Below are 16908 nucleotides of genomic sequence, written 5' to 3' on the forward strand. Positions count from 1 at the left end.
AGAGATGGAATGAAAGTGACAAAAATATTTTAATCAGTGTTTCTTTTCTTGCCCAGTGGGATGTCAAGATTGCATCATTTGTATTCCATGGCCCTGACAGCTGTAAAGAGATAATTTTGTGTGTTCAGAGTCATCCTGCATTTTAGGTCCCCAGTTCTCCCATTAATATTCTTTCCTCAGGCTGTCCTTGTGTTTTTGCAGAACTACTCATTCAGCTCACATCTCTGACTCATTTTCTTTAGATTTGATTTGTCACTCAATTTATTCATAACCAAAACTCAAAAATGGTTGCTTTTAAGGACACAATGCAACCTGTTCATTTACTTTGACATGAAAACCATAAACTTTCACATACCAGTAAACTATTAAAACTTGATGTCTTTTCAGATTTACAGTCAACATAATCAAAGGTTCCATCTGTCATTTCAGATATCCTGATATGGGAATTCTGTATATAGATGCCTTGCTACAATGCACACAATCACAAGAACTGCCAAAACCACAAATAGAAGTTTATCATGATTAAATTACTGGAAATGATTGTAAACTGAGAAATTTACTTGATGAATGGGTGGTAACTTTAGTTACCACATGTTGATCAGACATGTGACATCTGTATGAATGAGTGTTTACAGGGCTGAGGCACAGTCTGTCAGAGGAACTAGTGGAGCACTTAGTAAACTCAATGTGCATACTTTTTTACTGGAAATGATCACACCTATATGAGCTTGTTGGACATCTCATTCCAAAACCTTAGGCATTAAGATGGAGTTAGCCCCACTTTGTGGCATAAAAAAAACCATTATTCTGCTAAGGCTTTCCAAAGGATTTTGGAGTGTTTGTGTAGAAATGTGTTCCCATTCAGCCAAAAGAGCATTTGGACAAGAAGATCTGTCTCAAAATCGGTTTTCCAGTTCTTTCCAACAGTGTTCAGTAGGGTTGAGGTGAAGGCTGTGTTCTCCCTCAGGTTCCTCCACACAAAAATTGTCAAATCCTGTCATTATGGACTTGCTGTCTATAGTCTGAACTAATTGTATGTGGCAATGCATTATAGAATTTCTATTTCATTACAGTATTCTACATTTTGCAGCAAACGTCATCACTCAAAATGCTGCCAAGCCAAGAAATGTATAGCAAATGGCATGTCATAATAGCATAGCATAATAGCAGTCATGGGGGACCCTGATGAAATGGTTAGCAATCAGTATTAGGTGAGGATCAGTTGAATGTAAATAATGCATTCTGCATGTACAGTCCGTAACCTGGTACAGCGTAGGTTTTTCAAAATCATTATACTCAAATTGCTTCCCATGTTCCTTGCAGGAAGAAAGTCCAATTAGTATGGGGTGTTGCGGTGCTTACTGTCTGTCTACAAGTGATAGACATCAAGCTCCGGGGAGGTGGAAACAAAACTATTTACATTTGTCAGTCCCGGTTTCAAGTGAGACACATTATGCTTCACTTGCTCCACACATACTGGCTCTTTAGGTTCAGAAACCTTTGTTTCTGATCGGTGCACTTCACATACCTGTGTTATTTTCTCAGAACGCCGAAGTTCAATAACATTATCTTCCAAGTGAATGAATTTGAACATCCCAAAGTGTACACATCCACTAAAAATCATATATTAATGCTGGCTTCTAACTGAAGGTGCTTATCAGCTTTAATTTTGTACCTTATTAACACATGAATCTGATACAGAGCAGGTTTATAAGCAGGCCAAGGTTCATTTCATATTCATTCAGGCAGGTTTCACACTAGTTTCACCCTTGCCTGAAATTTGAGCTTCAGGTTGTTCCAGTGAGTGGGCTTGTCTACCAGCAAGGTAAGATTTCCAATCAGGTCTGGAATCTCTGTGACCAGCGTGATAGTTTGAGTCTTCTAAATTTGTCAGATTTTATCTTCCACCGGTTCACATTTCCTCCTTGACATTACACTACAGTTCCAAAGAATGGTAAAACAACCATTACAGGCTTCCAAGTAATTAATTTTTTGTTTGGAAGAATTTGTAAAAAATACAAAAAAGTCTTAGTTTATTTGTCACATTTCATATATAGTGGCACCTGATGAGCAATGCAGGGGTGGCGTCTCAGGTGCTTTTGTATAGATGCATTGAAATCATGTGTCTAACAAAGCATGGCAGTGCATTCATAGACACCACCTTATCTGTTCTTTTCTTTAGAGCATTTCTAAATTAGTTAGTAGGCCATGTCATGGATGATAATAATGATGTAGACAGAAGCATAAAATGATAAATATTGGACTAGTGCTTATGATTGAACCTCACAAATATGTTTTATTTTCCTTGTTTTTCTATGAAGTTCTTTATTGTAATTTGCCCTAAAGAGCTTAATTGTAGTGTAATTCATTAGGCTTTGGATACAAATTGGCCCTAGTGTGTGTGTATGTGTGTGTGTGTGCGTGTGTGTGTGTGTGTGTATGTGTAAATGTGTGTGCTTGCCCTGTGGTGGGCTGGATCCCTGTCCAAGTCTTGTTCTTGCTGTGCACCCAAAGATTGCTGGGATAAGCTCCACTGAACCTGCCCCTGGACCAGCTGACATGGACTGTTTATGCTGCCACTGAGAGCTATTTTCCCTTTTCACAGAGAAGAAACATTTTCGATGTCAGCCAGGCATTGTGTTAGATATCACCATTGTACAGCCTTTTACACACTCACCGTCAATGAAAGAGTAGTGACTGGTGTAGCAGTCCCTTGCCTGGAAGTTGCACAAGCTTTAGTTTGCCTCCTTCTTTTTTCCGCTATGCTTCGATGGCTTAATGGGAGACTTTTCAGGTGATGCCATTAGTCGTATCCTGTTATCTACCTAAGGATCTCAGAGATTTGTGCGTTTGGACTTCTTAGCAATCCTTAGTAAAATCCTTGGATTTTAGATAGATAGATTTTTTTTTATTGCAAGTATGCTCAATTATGTTGGAATTAGATGAGCTAGCTGAAAGTCTTTAGGCAATATCCATTTTTCACATGGAAACTTGCTGCTACCATATGATGAATTAAACAAAAATCTGTTTTGATGATGTTGGAATTTTATGTTGCCACTAGATGGCAACCCGGCATCTTTTTTTGAAATGGAATTAAGTTCCAGCTTTAGTCATCTTTAGTTTGCAGTGTACTGGCTACTAGAGACCTCATGGTGTGCAGGCCTGCTGGTAAACTTAGTGGAATTAGAAGATTGTGTAACAGGCCTGATTGCCAATGGTATCATAAACATAGACTTTGAGACAATAATGACCCTATAACAAATCAAATATCACAGGAGTGTTACAAAAGCAATAAAAAAATCCACATAATGCTTACTGATACATATACTGTATTGAAAATAATTGGTACTTGCACTTTTGGTATTTTGATTCCTTTGATTTTCGGTGTAAACTCTCTTTGCACCTGCTGACTACGCACGTCTGCTACATGGCTGCCTCATTTCAAAATTATTTGTGGCTCCGTGTAATTTATTTTGCCAGCTTAGCATTCTGTTAAACATATCTATACACGTACAGCATAGTGCATGTAGGCAGAAATTGGGGATTCATTGTAAGCATTTGGTATAATAATAATTTTGTGAGAATTATATACATTTTCATCACTGAATACTCAAAGTTATAGTGAATTGTTTTCTGGAACGGTGTATATTTTAATTACTATTACTCACTTGTAATTTTTTCCCTTTTCTCAAATATGATGTACTAAGTATTATTCAGTTGATTAGAGGTTTCATTATTTTAAAAGCCAATTTAATATAATTTCTAGCTGTGACCAAAGTGACTGCTAAAGATATACAGTAGAACCTCTGGTCACGAACGTTTCCGAACACATACAAATCGGGTTACGATCAAAAAGTTTGCCAAAACTTTGCATCTGTTCATGACCACACGTTCTGGTGGCGAACAAAAACACTGGAGGCCAGTTTCCCTACGCACAAATGATTTCCCATTCTCCGGTTCCCATTTTCTTTTGTTTGCGTATACAGGGTCTAACAAAGCAGCTGATGTTACAAAAGGAGTTACAATGTTAACCAAGCAGAGGCCTCAAGTGCTGGAAGAGGTGGAAAAACTGTTGCTAGTGTGGTTGAACAAAAAGCAATTTGCAGGGGATAGCGTAAGCGAGCCGATCATATGCGAGAAAGCCAGGAAGATTCATGCGATTTGCTGAAAAAAAATCCATCTTCGAGTGGCGAAGGTGAGGAATTTAAAGCCAGTAGAGGATGGTTTGAAAAGTTTCGCAAGAGAAGTGGCATTTAATTTTTTTTCCCTGTGCTTAAAACTCATAAAAAAAGTGTTTACAGCGAGCAGTTCGTAAAGGTCTAGCACAAAGTCTTACAATGTTAGTTTTCTCTGTTGTTCAAGGTTTTCTCAGTGTTATTCAATGTTTTTACATTTAGTTTACTATTACATTGTGCATTCTATGGTATAATTAACTATTTTTGTGCTTAAAATATATATACAATGCATCCGGAAAGTATTCACAGCGTATCACTTTTTCCACATTTTGTTAAGTTACAGCCTTATTCCAAAATGGATTAAATTCATTTTTTTCCTCAGAATTCTACACACAACACCCCATAATAACAACGTGAAAAACGTTTACTTGAGGATTTTGCAAATTTATTAAAAATAAAAAAACAGAGAAATCACATGTACATAAGTAATCACAGCCTTTGCTCATTACTTTGTCGATGCGCCTTTGGTAGCAATTACAGCCTCAAGTCTTTTTGAATATGATGCCACAAGCTTGGCACACCTATCCTTGGCCAGTTTCGCCCATTCCTCTTTGCAGCACCTCTCAAGCTCCATCAGGTTGGATAGGAAGCGTCGGTGCACAGCCATTTTAAGATCTCTCCAGAGATGTTCAATCGGATTCAGGTCTGGGCTCTGGCTGGGCCACTCAAGGACATTCACAGAGTTGTCCTGAAGCCACTCCTTTGATATCTTGGCTGTGTGCTTAGGGTCGTTGTCCTGCTGAAAGATGAACCGTCACCCCAGTCTGAGGTCAAGAGAGCTCTGGAACAGGTTTTCATCCAGGATGTCTCTGTACATTGCTGCAGTCATCTTTCCCTTTATCCTGACTAGTCTCCCAGTCCCTGCTGCTGAAAAACATCCCCACAGCATGATGCTGCCACCACCATGCTTCACTGTAGGGATGGTATTGGCCTGGTGATGAGCAGTGCCTGGTTTCCTCCAAACATGACGCCTGGCATTCACACCAAAGAGTTCAATCTTTGTCTTATCAGACCAGAGAATTTTCTTTCTCATGGTCTGAGAGTCCTTCAGGTGCCTTTTGGCAAATTCCAGGCGGGCTGCCATGTGCCTTTTACTAAGGAGTGGCTTCCGTCTGGCCACTCTACCATACAGGCCTGATTGGTGGATTGCTGCAGAGATGGTTGTCCTTCTGGGAGGTTCTCCTCTCTCAACAGAGGACCTCTGGAGCTCTGACAGAGTGACCATTGGGTTCTTGGTCACCTCCCTGACTAAGGCCCTTCTCCCCCGATTGCTCAGTTTAAATGGCCGGCCATCTCTAAGAAGAGTCCTGGTGGTTTCGAACTTCTTCCACTTATGGATGATGGAGGCCACTGTGCTCATTGGGACCTTCAAAGCAGCAGAAATTTTTTCTGTAACCTTCCCCAGATATGTGCCTCAAGACAATCCTGTCTCGGAGGTCTACAGACAATTCCTTTGACTTCATGCTTGTTTGTGCTCTGACATGAACTGTCAACTGTGGGACCTTATATAGACAGGTGTGTGCCTTTCCAAATCATGTCCAATCAACTGAATTTACCACAGGTGGACTCCAATTAAGCTGCAGAAACATCTCAAGGATGATCAGGGGAAACAGGATACACCTGAGCTCAATTTCGAGCTTCACGGAAAAGGCTGTGAATACTTATGTACATGTGCTTTCTCAATTTTTTTATTTTTAAAAATTAGCAAAAACCTCAAGTAAACTTTTTTCACGTTGTCATTATGGGGTGTTGTGTGTAGAATTCTGAGGAAAAAAATGAATTTAATCCATTTTGGAATAAGACTGTAACATAACAAAATGTGGAAAAAGTGATGCGCTGTGAATACTTTCCGGATGCACTGTATATTGTGATAGTTGCCTGGACACCACCAGTCGGAGACCACATCTTTATAAAACACGCACGTTTATTAAATCACTAAATAAACAATTCTCACACTAACACACAATGCACTCAGCAATAATCACCACTCAATACTCTGTCTCAGTCCTTTGCCGCCTCTACTCCTCCAGGGAGCTTCGTCCTTCTCCCACTCCCGACTCTGGCTCCATGACAGTAAGGAGTCGGCCCCTTTTATCTCTGCCCGGATGTGCTCCAGGTGGCTGATGACGTCCCTCTTGCAGCACTTCCTGGTGTGGCGGAAGTGCTGCCCTTTGACCCGGAAACACTCCAGACGTCCCTGGCCGATCCCTCCGTCATCTTGCAGAGTGTGGCGGAAGTAACAACATCCGGGTCCCACGAGGTGTAAAGCGCCCCCAGGCGGTGGCCACAGGTCCCAACAAGTCCGACAGTTTGTTCTCCTTTCCCGTGGTCCTCTCCTGCTCCATGGCAGTTGTGCCCTCGTGGCCCGGAAGTTATTCTTGCCACCTTCCGGTCCTTTCTGGCGTCCCGGCCAGGTAATAATCCTGGCCACGTGCGACAATATATACATACAGTTCGTATGGTCGGGAACGGATTCATTGTATTTACATGCAATCTTATGGGGAAATTACGTTCGGGTCACATTCAGAGTTTTGGAACGAATTGCAGTCGTGACCAGAGGTACCACTGTACAAGGAATTTATATCCTCCTAGAAATCAAGCATTACATCAACTATATGTAATCACCTATATGTAAGATTAGTTGGAAAATCTGCTAAAACCACTTTTTTGTTAAATGTTAGTCTACACCAAGACTGTAGAGTTTCTATGGCTGTTTCTATAATTGTGATTAACAAAAACCATAAATTCTTCCGTCTCAGCCCAATGTATTTTAGAATACCCAACAATGGATTCCAGTTCCTTTTGCTAAAAGTTGATTGATGGGCTTCAGCTTTTTGTTGTTGTTGGTTTTGTTAATTTAACTGTAGCATGAAACTGGGGTAACTGGAAGAATTCCACACAAACCCCACATTTAAATTTACAACATATGAGACCAGGCCCGGTCTTAGGTATAATGGGGCCCTAGGCGAAAGGGGGGTCCAGGGGCCCCCTGAGGGGGGCGGAGCCCCCCTGGAAGCTCTGTGAAATGCGTGAAAATTAGACCAAGGAGTCGATCTGGGGCCCTAGGCGGTCGCCTACTTCGCCTATGCCTAAGGCTGGGCCTGATTGGGACAAATAATGCTGTAGTATATTTAAGTATATATGACAATTGCTCACTCGGACAATTTGTTTTGGGGGCCCCCAAGAAGGCGGGAGCCCTAAGCTATAGCTTGTTTAGCTTATACGTAAATCTTGCACTGTATGAGACATAGTTGGTTAGATTTCTTCTTGTTTTTCCAGTTGGAGTACAGGCAGGTCAAGTGACTTCCTCGTGTGCACACAGTGTTAGCAGGGAGATTTGAAACAATAACCTCAGTGTTTGAAGTCCAGAGCCTTATCTACTAGACCACCCAACCCTAATATTTTTTGACTGATGCCTTTATCTGAGGCAACTTGGAACATCTGAGGTATAATTGGTTAAATTCTTCTTTTTTTTTCCAACTGGAACGCTTGCTCATGGTCACATAGTGTCTGTAGTAGGATTTGAACCCACAACCTCAGGGTTTGTAGTCCAAAACTTTAAACACTCTTCTACACTGTCTACCTATTTGACTGTAGCACAAGATAAGTTGAGAAAGTATTGCTAATGACTGGGCCACCATAATCATGTGATGCATGTGTTAAAATTAAATTGTTTTTGTCAAGTAACCCTAACCCTAATTTCAAATGTGTGTATATTTTGGACCTAAGCTTACTGGTGTCTTTTCCCACCCTTCATATGATATATTCTCTAGGTTGTGCACCAGAGTGATTTACATTTTTCTCTGCCTGTCCTCCTTTCTTTATTCAGGAACACCAGAGGCATGGCGTGTAATGATGTCTCTGAAGTCTGGCCTACTTGCTGAAAGTACATGGGCGCTGGACACTATTAACATTCTTCTGTATGATGATAGCACTATTGCCTCATTTAATCTCTCTCAGGTAAGGAGTAAAATAGTAATTTTCTACCATGTTGACCAAAATAATTTGCTGATTGTCATCCAAGTAATGTCTTATCAACGATATCAAGGTGAATGAAGGAGAAGGATCATTGTACAAGTTTAGTAGCACTAAGTTGATTCACATTATTACCTCTGAGAAATGACCCCCTGCTTTGAGAGATTTTTATTGCTCTTGGTTGATACTTGAATGGGGTGGGCTTCTCAGTTATCAGTACTATTAAGAGGTGCTGAAGGACATCACACTTCTCTGCAAGTCATCCTGAATCTTTCTTTACTTTTATGTCTCATTAATACTGTTTATTTGCAATGTTTAATTTAAAGCTGTACCTAACATGGAAAAAAAAGAGACACAAAATAGTCTATTTGTTTTTTCATTGTGTCTTTAGGCAGCAAATTATTGAAATAAATCAGCTTTGTGATTAATTTAAATTTAAATAACTAGGGGGTGTCAGAGAGCTCCTCAATTAGAGAAAGCAATTGTATTTAAAGAGGTGGTATATAGAAGAGTATGTGGAGAGCAGGAGGAAGATGGTTTGGACCCTTAGTTATTATACTGTAGAAGAAAATCAGTTACTTGAGTATTTCACTATAGCTGCCTATTTTAAATACCAATGAATAATAAAATGTAGTAAAACGTAAATAAAAATTAAATTATATTAACGCCTTGTCAAACACAATATTAAGAATTACTTTATCCTGTAACTTCAATTTCTATAAATGTTGCTTTTTTTCATTTCTTTTCGAATATTATTCAGGATGTTTTTTTTTTGTTTATTGGACAATTCTCTTTATTCTTGATTTTTATTATATGTAGCTCGTTATTGTTCATTTTCTTTTATTTTTGACGTTCATTGCAGTATCAGCTCTAAAATTCGATGTTCTTGAATCAATAATTTGCCTTTCTGCATTGCCATTATAAGCAACTGCGTTGAAGGGCGAGTTAGCAGCACTGCGAGTGTCACGGGGTGGTACGGAGACAGAGGATGTGCACAGTAGGAGTAATGATTGGGTGAGCAGTGTAGAGGGGAGTGGTCAAGGCTGAGTATCACCGACATGATGGAAAACGTTTTTAATATAATAAATAATCCATAAAATCAAGTGAGTGCTGCAGGTTAAAATCCAGTAAACAGATTCAGTAAAAACGAGGTTAAAATCCAGGTAGAATCTTCTGAAAAACACAAGCTTCAATGCCACTTTCTAAAATCTGCCGTCTCCTCAGCTTATCTCATCAGTGCCTGGCAGCAAGAGGAGACGTCCTCCAACAGGCGCAGTTTTTCTTTTATCACAGTTCGAGTTCCCACTGCCATTCCATTGGCATCTGCAGGACACTACCCTAAACCCGACTCATGTCTCTCTCTGCCAGTCATTTGCTGCCTGCAAGGGAGACCCTACATGGCGGAGCCACTCCTACCTACCCCCATTGTTTAGCTCGATAGGAGCATCCCTTCTTCAGTCCCACACTCGAGTGTAGGCCGGCCACTCATGTCCCTGGGGCATACTCCCAACCACCAACCTATTCCTCGTTTTACACCCTTAACCTCTGTTCTTTGTTTTTCTTTCTCTCGATTTCACCATGCAGGCTCCCTTTGTTGCCCCTATTGGGAGTTGGTGCTGTCCTACACCTGCTCTGAGGTTTGAATGACACGCTTGACCAACCCACTTACATTTTTACCAGAATGCACCCCAATCAACCTTAGAGCAGTGTGTGCACATTCACACATGCACCTGTATCCAGTCCAGGACTCTGCACTTTGCCACAATCCGCCCTCATTACAGCTTTAACATATAAAGGATTATCCATTTTCATGTGCTGATTCCACATGCATCAACCTGTCATTCTGTGTTTAAATAATGTTCACTTGTGAAAAAGGAAAAAACAAAAATACTGAAGTAATTTCCTGTCAGTTTCTGACATTTTGTTAACTTGTATGGCATGTTGTTATGATAATTATAATGGCAATCATAGTATTTGCAACCCTAAAGATGTATTGGAGACAGAAAAAATATTCAGTACATTCCTTCACAGTGTCTGGATCAGCTTATCTGTTAGAAACAGGAAAGAGCAGTTGCTAAGAAGCGGCAAGGGGAAGACTTCCACGTTAAAGTGCAAGAAGGTGCGTTGTTCTACATCTCTATACATAAATAGGCTGCAAACCAAAAACACACTGTGTTTCTGTGCAGTCATATAACCGGGTCCATAGAATATAATTGGATTTATTGTTGTACTGCAAATTGCCCACCATGCGACTGCAGAAATGATACAACAAAATAGATAAGTGTGGAAGTATCTCAAAGGATAAGTTCGGTACTTTTCAAGTCAAAATTATTTCTTCACAATCATGGTGTATAGTAATGCCACATGAGATTGTGTTCTGAAGTGAAACTTATTTTATAAAGTGACGAGCCCACTCTTATATTCTATAATGGTGCTAATGGGTCCTGTGATCTTAATGTAAAAAAAAAATTAAAACTTCCAAAATACATCCATTTTTCAAGCCACAAAATGTTATCAAATATTGATGAAAACAGTTGCATTAATATTTGATAAATATTGATGCAATCCATACTGTTTTAAGAAGGAAAGAATGCAAAAAGTAAAATACATTTTTGAGATTCAGCCATTTTTAAAAGGAAACTGGCTGTGTGCTTCATGTTGCTGTTCGTCTTACAAGGCCAGGAGCATAAATTCACCATGGAAAGTCATTGCTAAGTGCTGTTGTGAACATTGAATGTTGGTGTCCAGTTGTAAATTGCTGTTTCTGTTCTGTAGACAAGTAAACAATGATAAGTGAAAGACATACAATCGCTTACATTCTTTCACTACACAGAAGCTTATTTCATTATTTTGCAAAAATATTCAAAAATATGATATTGCACACGTGTACTTCGGTGGTCTACCAAGAGAAAGATCAAGCAATCAAATAACAAGAACTGAACAAGTGTTACAAACATACTTTTACTTTTAATCAGGGTGACATTTATTAAGTTTAATACAGACATTTTAGCATAGAGTGGTAGCACAGAGCTGTCCTTCCTGCCTCGTAGCACCAGGGTCTGCACAGAGTTTGCGTGTTCGCCCCATGTGATTATAAATTCATTGGCATCAGTGTGTCAGTGAGTTTACTCACTTAAAAACATTCTCATTCATTCTTTTATTACTATATCCTCCGCTTTAGTGACTCCTCATGCATTGAAAAAAGTGATTATTGGCTTGTGGCAACTTCATTCTGCTTTATCATGATTGGGCTCTATCGCACATTCTTCACTTTTTGTTTATTTACAACATTTTTTTTGATCATGTGCGAATACCAACTACAGGTGGCTTGGCTCTTTCAAAAACTATAAGTCTTTTATTAAAAATGCAGTGTAGCACAATCAGTTAAGTTCCGATTTATTATTTTGTGTATAACATTCCATGAAACTGTTACATGCATTGCTCGCTATGATTCTGCAAAATGCAGTGAATCGCGTTGTGCAAGCTACACAAAATGAGAACACAGAAGAAAATAGGTGCCATTTAGGAAAAAATCTAATTTTTTTAGATTGAAACTTTTGCTACTTCCAAGTGGACGCATTCGGTATGTTGTAAGGTGTTTCTTAGTAATCGGACTCATTATAAAACACAAGAGCAGGCTAGTTATTTTTTAATATTTTTAAATATGCTTCACTTTGGAACATTGATTTATGTAGTAAATTAATTTATACTGTATTGTGATTGTGAAGAAATAACGGACTTGAAAAATACCCAATTTATCCTTTAATGATGTATTGCCCAGCTGGTTCACTGTTGACTTAAACCTGCAATTTTTGTAAGTCTTAACGTCATAGTCTGTATTTCTATCTAGTAGGAGAGTATCAGAATTAATGGAAGTGGTAATGATATTTGCTTCACTTTAAAGTGGAAGCAGAAATCAAGTAGTTATATTCTGTTGAAACAGAAATTCTTCAGGCGTGTAATTAGTCCAATAAAAACAAATCTGAATATGTGAACCCGAAATTTGAGTTTTCATTAATCAAGTTTCCCTTGTGCTGTGAGCAGTGGCATTTTCAGCATTGACGTTCAGTAATTAACATCTTACACAATTAAGCCTGTTTGGTGGTTGGTGAATTTGGACTAATGACCATTAAATGCTAAATAATTCCTTTAAATAAAGCAAATAACCTGTTCACCTTCGCATTAGTAATGCATAAAAGAATGCAAATAAATAAAATTTATATCAAAGTGCAGCTGAATACATCCTGGGGTAGAAGATCCAGTGCAACACCACCTGACTTGTTAATAGAATTATAATTTGACATTGTCTAATTCAGCTGATGCCTACTTACAAGTCACAAGTGGATAGAGCAGCCATTTCCATATTTATATAACTAAAGCACTGACGTGTTATGTGTGACATTCAGTGTGCCAGTGATGAACTTATAGCAGCCTTGTGAACTGAATGCCTTAAATATGAGGACATCCTGTGTGTGTAATGTGGTTCTTCTGTCTGATTAGCGTTTATTTTATTTTTTTTAGTTGCCTGGATTCCTAGAGCTATTGGTGGAATATTTCAGAAGATGCCTGATTGAAATCTTTGGTATTCTTCAAGAGTATGAAGTTGGTGCGTCAGATCTACAAACTGTTTCTGAAACTGTTAATGATGTAAAGGAAAGTCTATTCTACCCTGTCAGCAATGGAATCACAGAAGACAGTGAAAGTGAAGGACATAAAAAAATATACTGCTTGGGAAAGCCAGACACATCCAAATCAGAGGAGGTTGAGGAAGAGGAAAACCAAGATGGTGATAGTGGAATAGATAGTGAAGAACAAACATGCGAGAAGCCTGAGGAAACCCCAAAGCAGGCCAGCAAATTTGACAAGCTACCACTGAAGGTGGTACACCGAGAGGATGACTTTGTGGTGGACTGCTCAGACCAGCTGGGACAAGTAGAAAACTTTCATAGCAGCCTCCTCCTTTGGCAGATTGGTGGAGGTGATTCCACAAAACACATCCAGACCCATTTTGAATGTAAAATGGATTTGTTTACTAGGACAAGCTACATAAGTCCCGAAGCAAATTTAAACTCTGAACAGAGGGATAGCCAAGCTGACCATCAAGAGCCAGAGAAGCACATAGTAAAGAGTATTATGGCAACCATTGATGATATGTTGAATACCCATTCTGGACAACTGCAAGAGGAAACCACAAGTTCTCCCACTCATTCTAGTAATTTTCCATTTGGCGTCTACCAAACCAAGAATCACAAAAATATCAACGTTTTGGAGGATGAACCGAAAGGTCATGATGAGGGTCCACTGTTCACCATTTTAGACTGGCAGGAGTCGCTGGCAAAGCGCTGTATGTGTGTATCCAACATTGTGCGGAACTTATCGTTTGTGCCTGGTAATGATGCAGAGATGGCTAAGCATCCTGGGCTTGTCCTTATTTTAGGAAAACTAGTTCTGTTACACCATGGACATCCTGAAAGAAAGCGAGCCTTTGAAAAGGAAGAGGAGAAATTTAAGGGGTTGTCGTGCAGTAAGAATGAATGGTGGTGGGACTGCCTGCAGGTCCTACGAGAAAACACATTAGTCACTTTGGCTAACATTGCTGGGCAGCTAGACCTATCTGCTTATTCCGAAAATATCTGCTTGCCTATCATTGATGGTCTCCTCCACTGGATGGTATGTCCTTCAGCTGAGGCGCAAGACCCCTTTCCCACAGTGGGCATAAACTCTGCTCTAACTCCCCAGAGACTTGTCCTTGAGACACTTTGCAAGCTTAGCATTCATGATAGCAATGTGGACCTTATTCTTGCCACCCCCCCCATTTAGTCGACAAGAGAAGCTTTACTCTACCTTGGTTCGATATGTAGGGGACCGGAAGAATCAAGTGTACCGAGAAATGTCAGTGGCAATTTTGTCTAACCTTGCCCAAGGGGACATGTTAGCATCCCGTGCTATTGCTGTACAGAAGGGAAGCATTGGGAACTTAATTAGCTTTTTGGAGGATGGAGTTACAATGGCTCAGTACCAACAAAGCCAGCACAACCTCCTGCAAATGCAGCACTCGCATATGGATCCACCAAGCATTAATATGATGTGCCGAGCAGCCAGAGCACTTTTGGCCATGGCTAAATTAGAGGAGAACCGCTCCGAGTTTCTTCTGTATGAAAGCCGGCTGCTTGACATTTCCATATCTTCAGTTCTGAACTCTATAGTGGCGTCCACTGTTTGTGAAGTACTCTTTCAGATTGGGCGCTTATGACAGAAGTGGTAGGGCCAAGCATGTGTGAGAAGAGACATGGGGGAAAAGGTCACATATAATTGGCTGTTTATATTTTTTATTTAAATGAGATAAAGTAGTAGTAATAATAATAATAATAATAATAATAATAATATAGATGAGTATTTGCTCCTCTGCCCCATTCGGCACATTTGGAATTAAAAATGATTTTAATATGTGTGATCATCGGTGTTTGTGTGTTTGTATGTTTTGTTTTCTTTTTCTGTATTTTTGTTTAACTTTTTTTAAAGCCAAAGTTCCTAATGAGTATTTATATGAATTCTTCTTATTTTGTTCTTTATAGCTGTGTTGGAAAATTTAACAATTTTAAGAGGTTTTTTTTTTTTTGCTTGTTTTTTATTGTGAGCCCTCCTAAGTTAAAGGTATTGCGAAATGTCACTGGTAAAATTGTCATGTTAAATGAATAAAATAATCACTTGTTTCATTACTGAATTCAAAAGAAATACTATAAGTCAACACCTGATGTGTCATCAAAAGCTGAGGATCCTTTTTTCTAACGTTCTAGACAATATGAGTGATTTTAATGTTTTATAGTAAAAACCTTTTACCAGTAGGGTACAGTATTGTCCCATCTTCTCAACAATACAATGTTACTACTATGTCAAATTCAATTCCTGCATTTTACCTACTCTTACGGAAAGTCTTCAGCAGTTTTGTTTTTCATTTTATATGTTTTTTTAAAATAATTATATATATATAGGCCATGATGTATATAGAAGTTGTATATTGAAAATGCCCCTGGCCTTTTTTATATATTTGCTTGTTCCTTGGGTTGTTAATTTGTGTGTGTTTCTTTTGCTTTCAACTTTGTTTTGTTACAGTTATTTTTTTATAAGGTGACTTAAATGGTATAGTTCTCATTATTATTATTATTGTTATTATTATTATTATTAATATTTTATTTGGGCCATATCTCCTACTTGAGGGTATTGTAAAAGTTTCTGTATGTAAAAAGTCATGCTCCATTTCTGGGAGAGCAGCTGATATCCACAATTGCTTCATTGTCAAGGAAAGAAAGAAGTGGTTATTTACCACAAGAAATGGTTACATAAAAAATAACTAAAAACAAAATGCTGAGATTTGGTTTCAGTGACGCAAATCAGCATATTTGTATTTCAGATAATGTAGGTATCAGACACAAGAATTGATGTAAATTCCTCTCTTTCCTCTGATTTTAATGAATATCATTTATGCAGCATCTGTTCTTTCTACTATATGTTCCACATGTTAAGAATAAATGTACATTAAATCTTGTTAAGCACTGTGGTGGATGTTCTTGAATACTTCATAAGAGGTCATAAAAGCAGACCTGTAGTCGTAGCCATCTGGAGATGCAAGTAACTCGAGACCTCTCATTTTGGCCGCTAAATATCGTCATGTGTCTTGTCGGTTTTTTTGTGCATTTCTATGGTACCATTCAGCGAAGCCTTGTGGGGGTCGATTTCAAGAAATTCCTTTGGAGACTGAGTATCTGAAGCAGCCAGATGTGACAGGCTTTATCTACCTCTAGAGAGGAGAAAGCTGATGGGGAGCCCCTTGGTCGCCCGCATCTCAAGCGTGTGTAAATCAGAAACTGTTGTTACTGCATAGAGAGGGCTTAACGAATTAATAAAAGAAGGACAATAGGTTTGTCAAGTTAGCTACAAGGTTAGGTTATTTATGTTAAAATGAATGCAGTGCTGTATAAAAGTCTTCTGAAAAGTGCAGTAAAGGTGGAATGCTTTAAAAAAAGAATGTCATGAATAGTTTTTATCAATCAGCTAGCCACTGCAATAGAATCATTAAACCATCTCTTGTTCTACATGTATCTTCAGTGCATTCCTCTGTATTCATGTGTGTGTGAACTTCTCTTCACCGGCACACACACTCTTGAGCGCATTCCCATAAAACCTGCTTCTCTGACTATTTTTGAGGCACCTTTTCTTGCCTCCTATCCGGTTTTATTCTTGCCGTGTTTAAAGGCAACTCTCTCATCCTGCCCCATACGACTTTACTCCTCCTTGTGTGTCCGACACTTGCACTTCCTCTTTCAATCGAATCACCAAACTCAAACTGACCAATCACACCAAAGTCAAGCTGAAGAATCAAATTGCTCAGAGGCACTGGACACACAGTCCTTACAATTTCATTATATAGTAGATGAAGTTTGTAGAAAGTTCAGTAAACAGAAAAAAACAAATTAATATTTTGTGTGATGTCCCTTTGCCTTCTCTAAGGTCCATTAGCATGCAGTTTCCAAATGTACTGATATGGTAAGGTTTTTCAAGCCTCTTTGCTGATTTGCCACAGTTCTATTACAGACTTTGTCTGTCTTACTTGTTTGCTTGCTCGATGTTGCTAAGATCTTGCCGAGTTCTGTGTTGACAATACCATCAGTTGCTGGATTCCCTGTTCCTCTTTTCACCA

At 39.0% G+C, this 16908-nt stretch overlaps 1 protein-coding gene across 1 annotated transcript in view; it reads left to right on the plus strand.

Moving 5' to 3' along the window:
- arid1b (AT rich interactive domain 1B (SWI1-like)) overlaps nucleotides 1–15760 on the plus strand; it is a 708988-nt gene extending 693228 nt beyond the window's left edge. The window contains 3 exon segments of the mRNA XM_028797431.2: nucleotides 8065–8195; nucleotides 12732–14018; nucleotides 14020–15760. Coding sequence (XP_028653264.2) covers nucleotides 8065–8195; nucleotides 12732–14018; nucleotides 14020–14463 — 1862 coding nt within the window. The 3' untranslated portion in view covers nucleotides 14464–15760.
- The last annotated feature ends 1148 nt before the right edge of the window (nucleotides 15761–16908 follow it).

Source organism: Erpetoichthys calabaricus, chromosome 3 (assembly GCF_900747795.2).
Source record: "Erpetoichthys calabaricus chromosome 3, fErpCal1.3, whole genome shotgun sequence".
NCBI classification, from domain to species: Eukaryota; Metazoa; Chordata; class Cladistia; order Polypteriformes; family Polypteridae; genus Erpetoichthys; species Erpetoichthys calabaricus.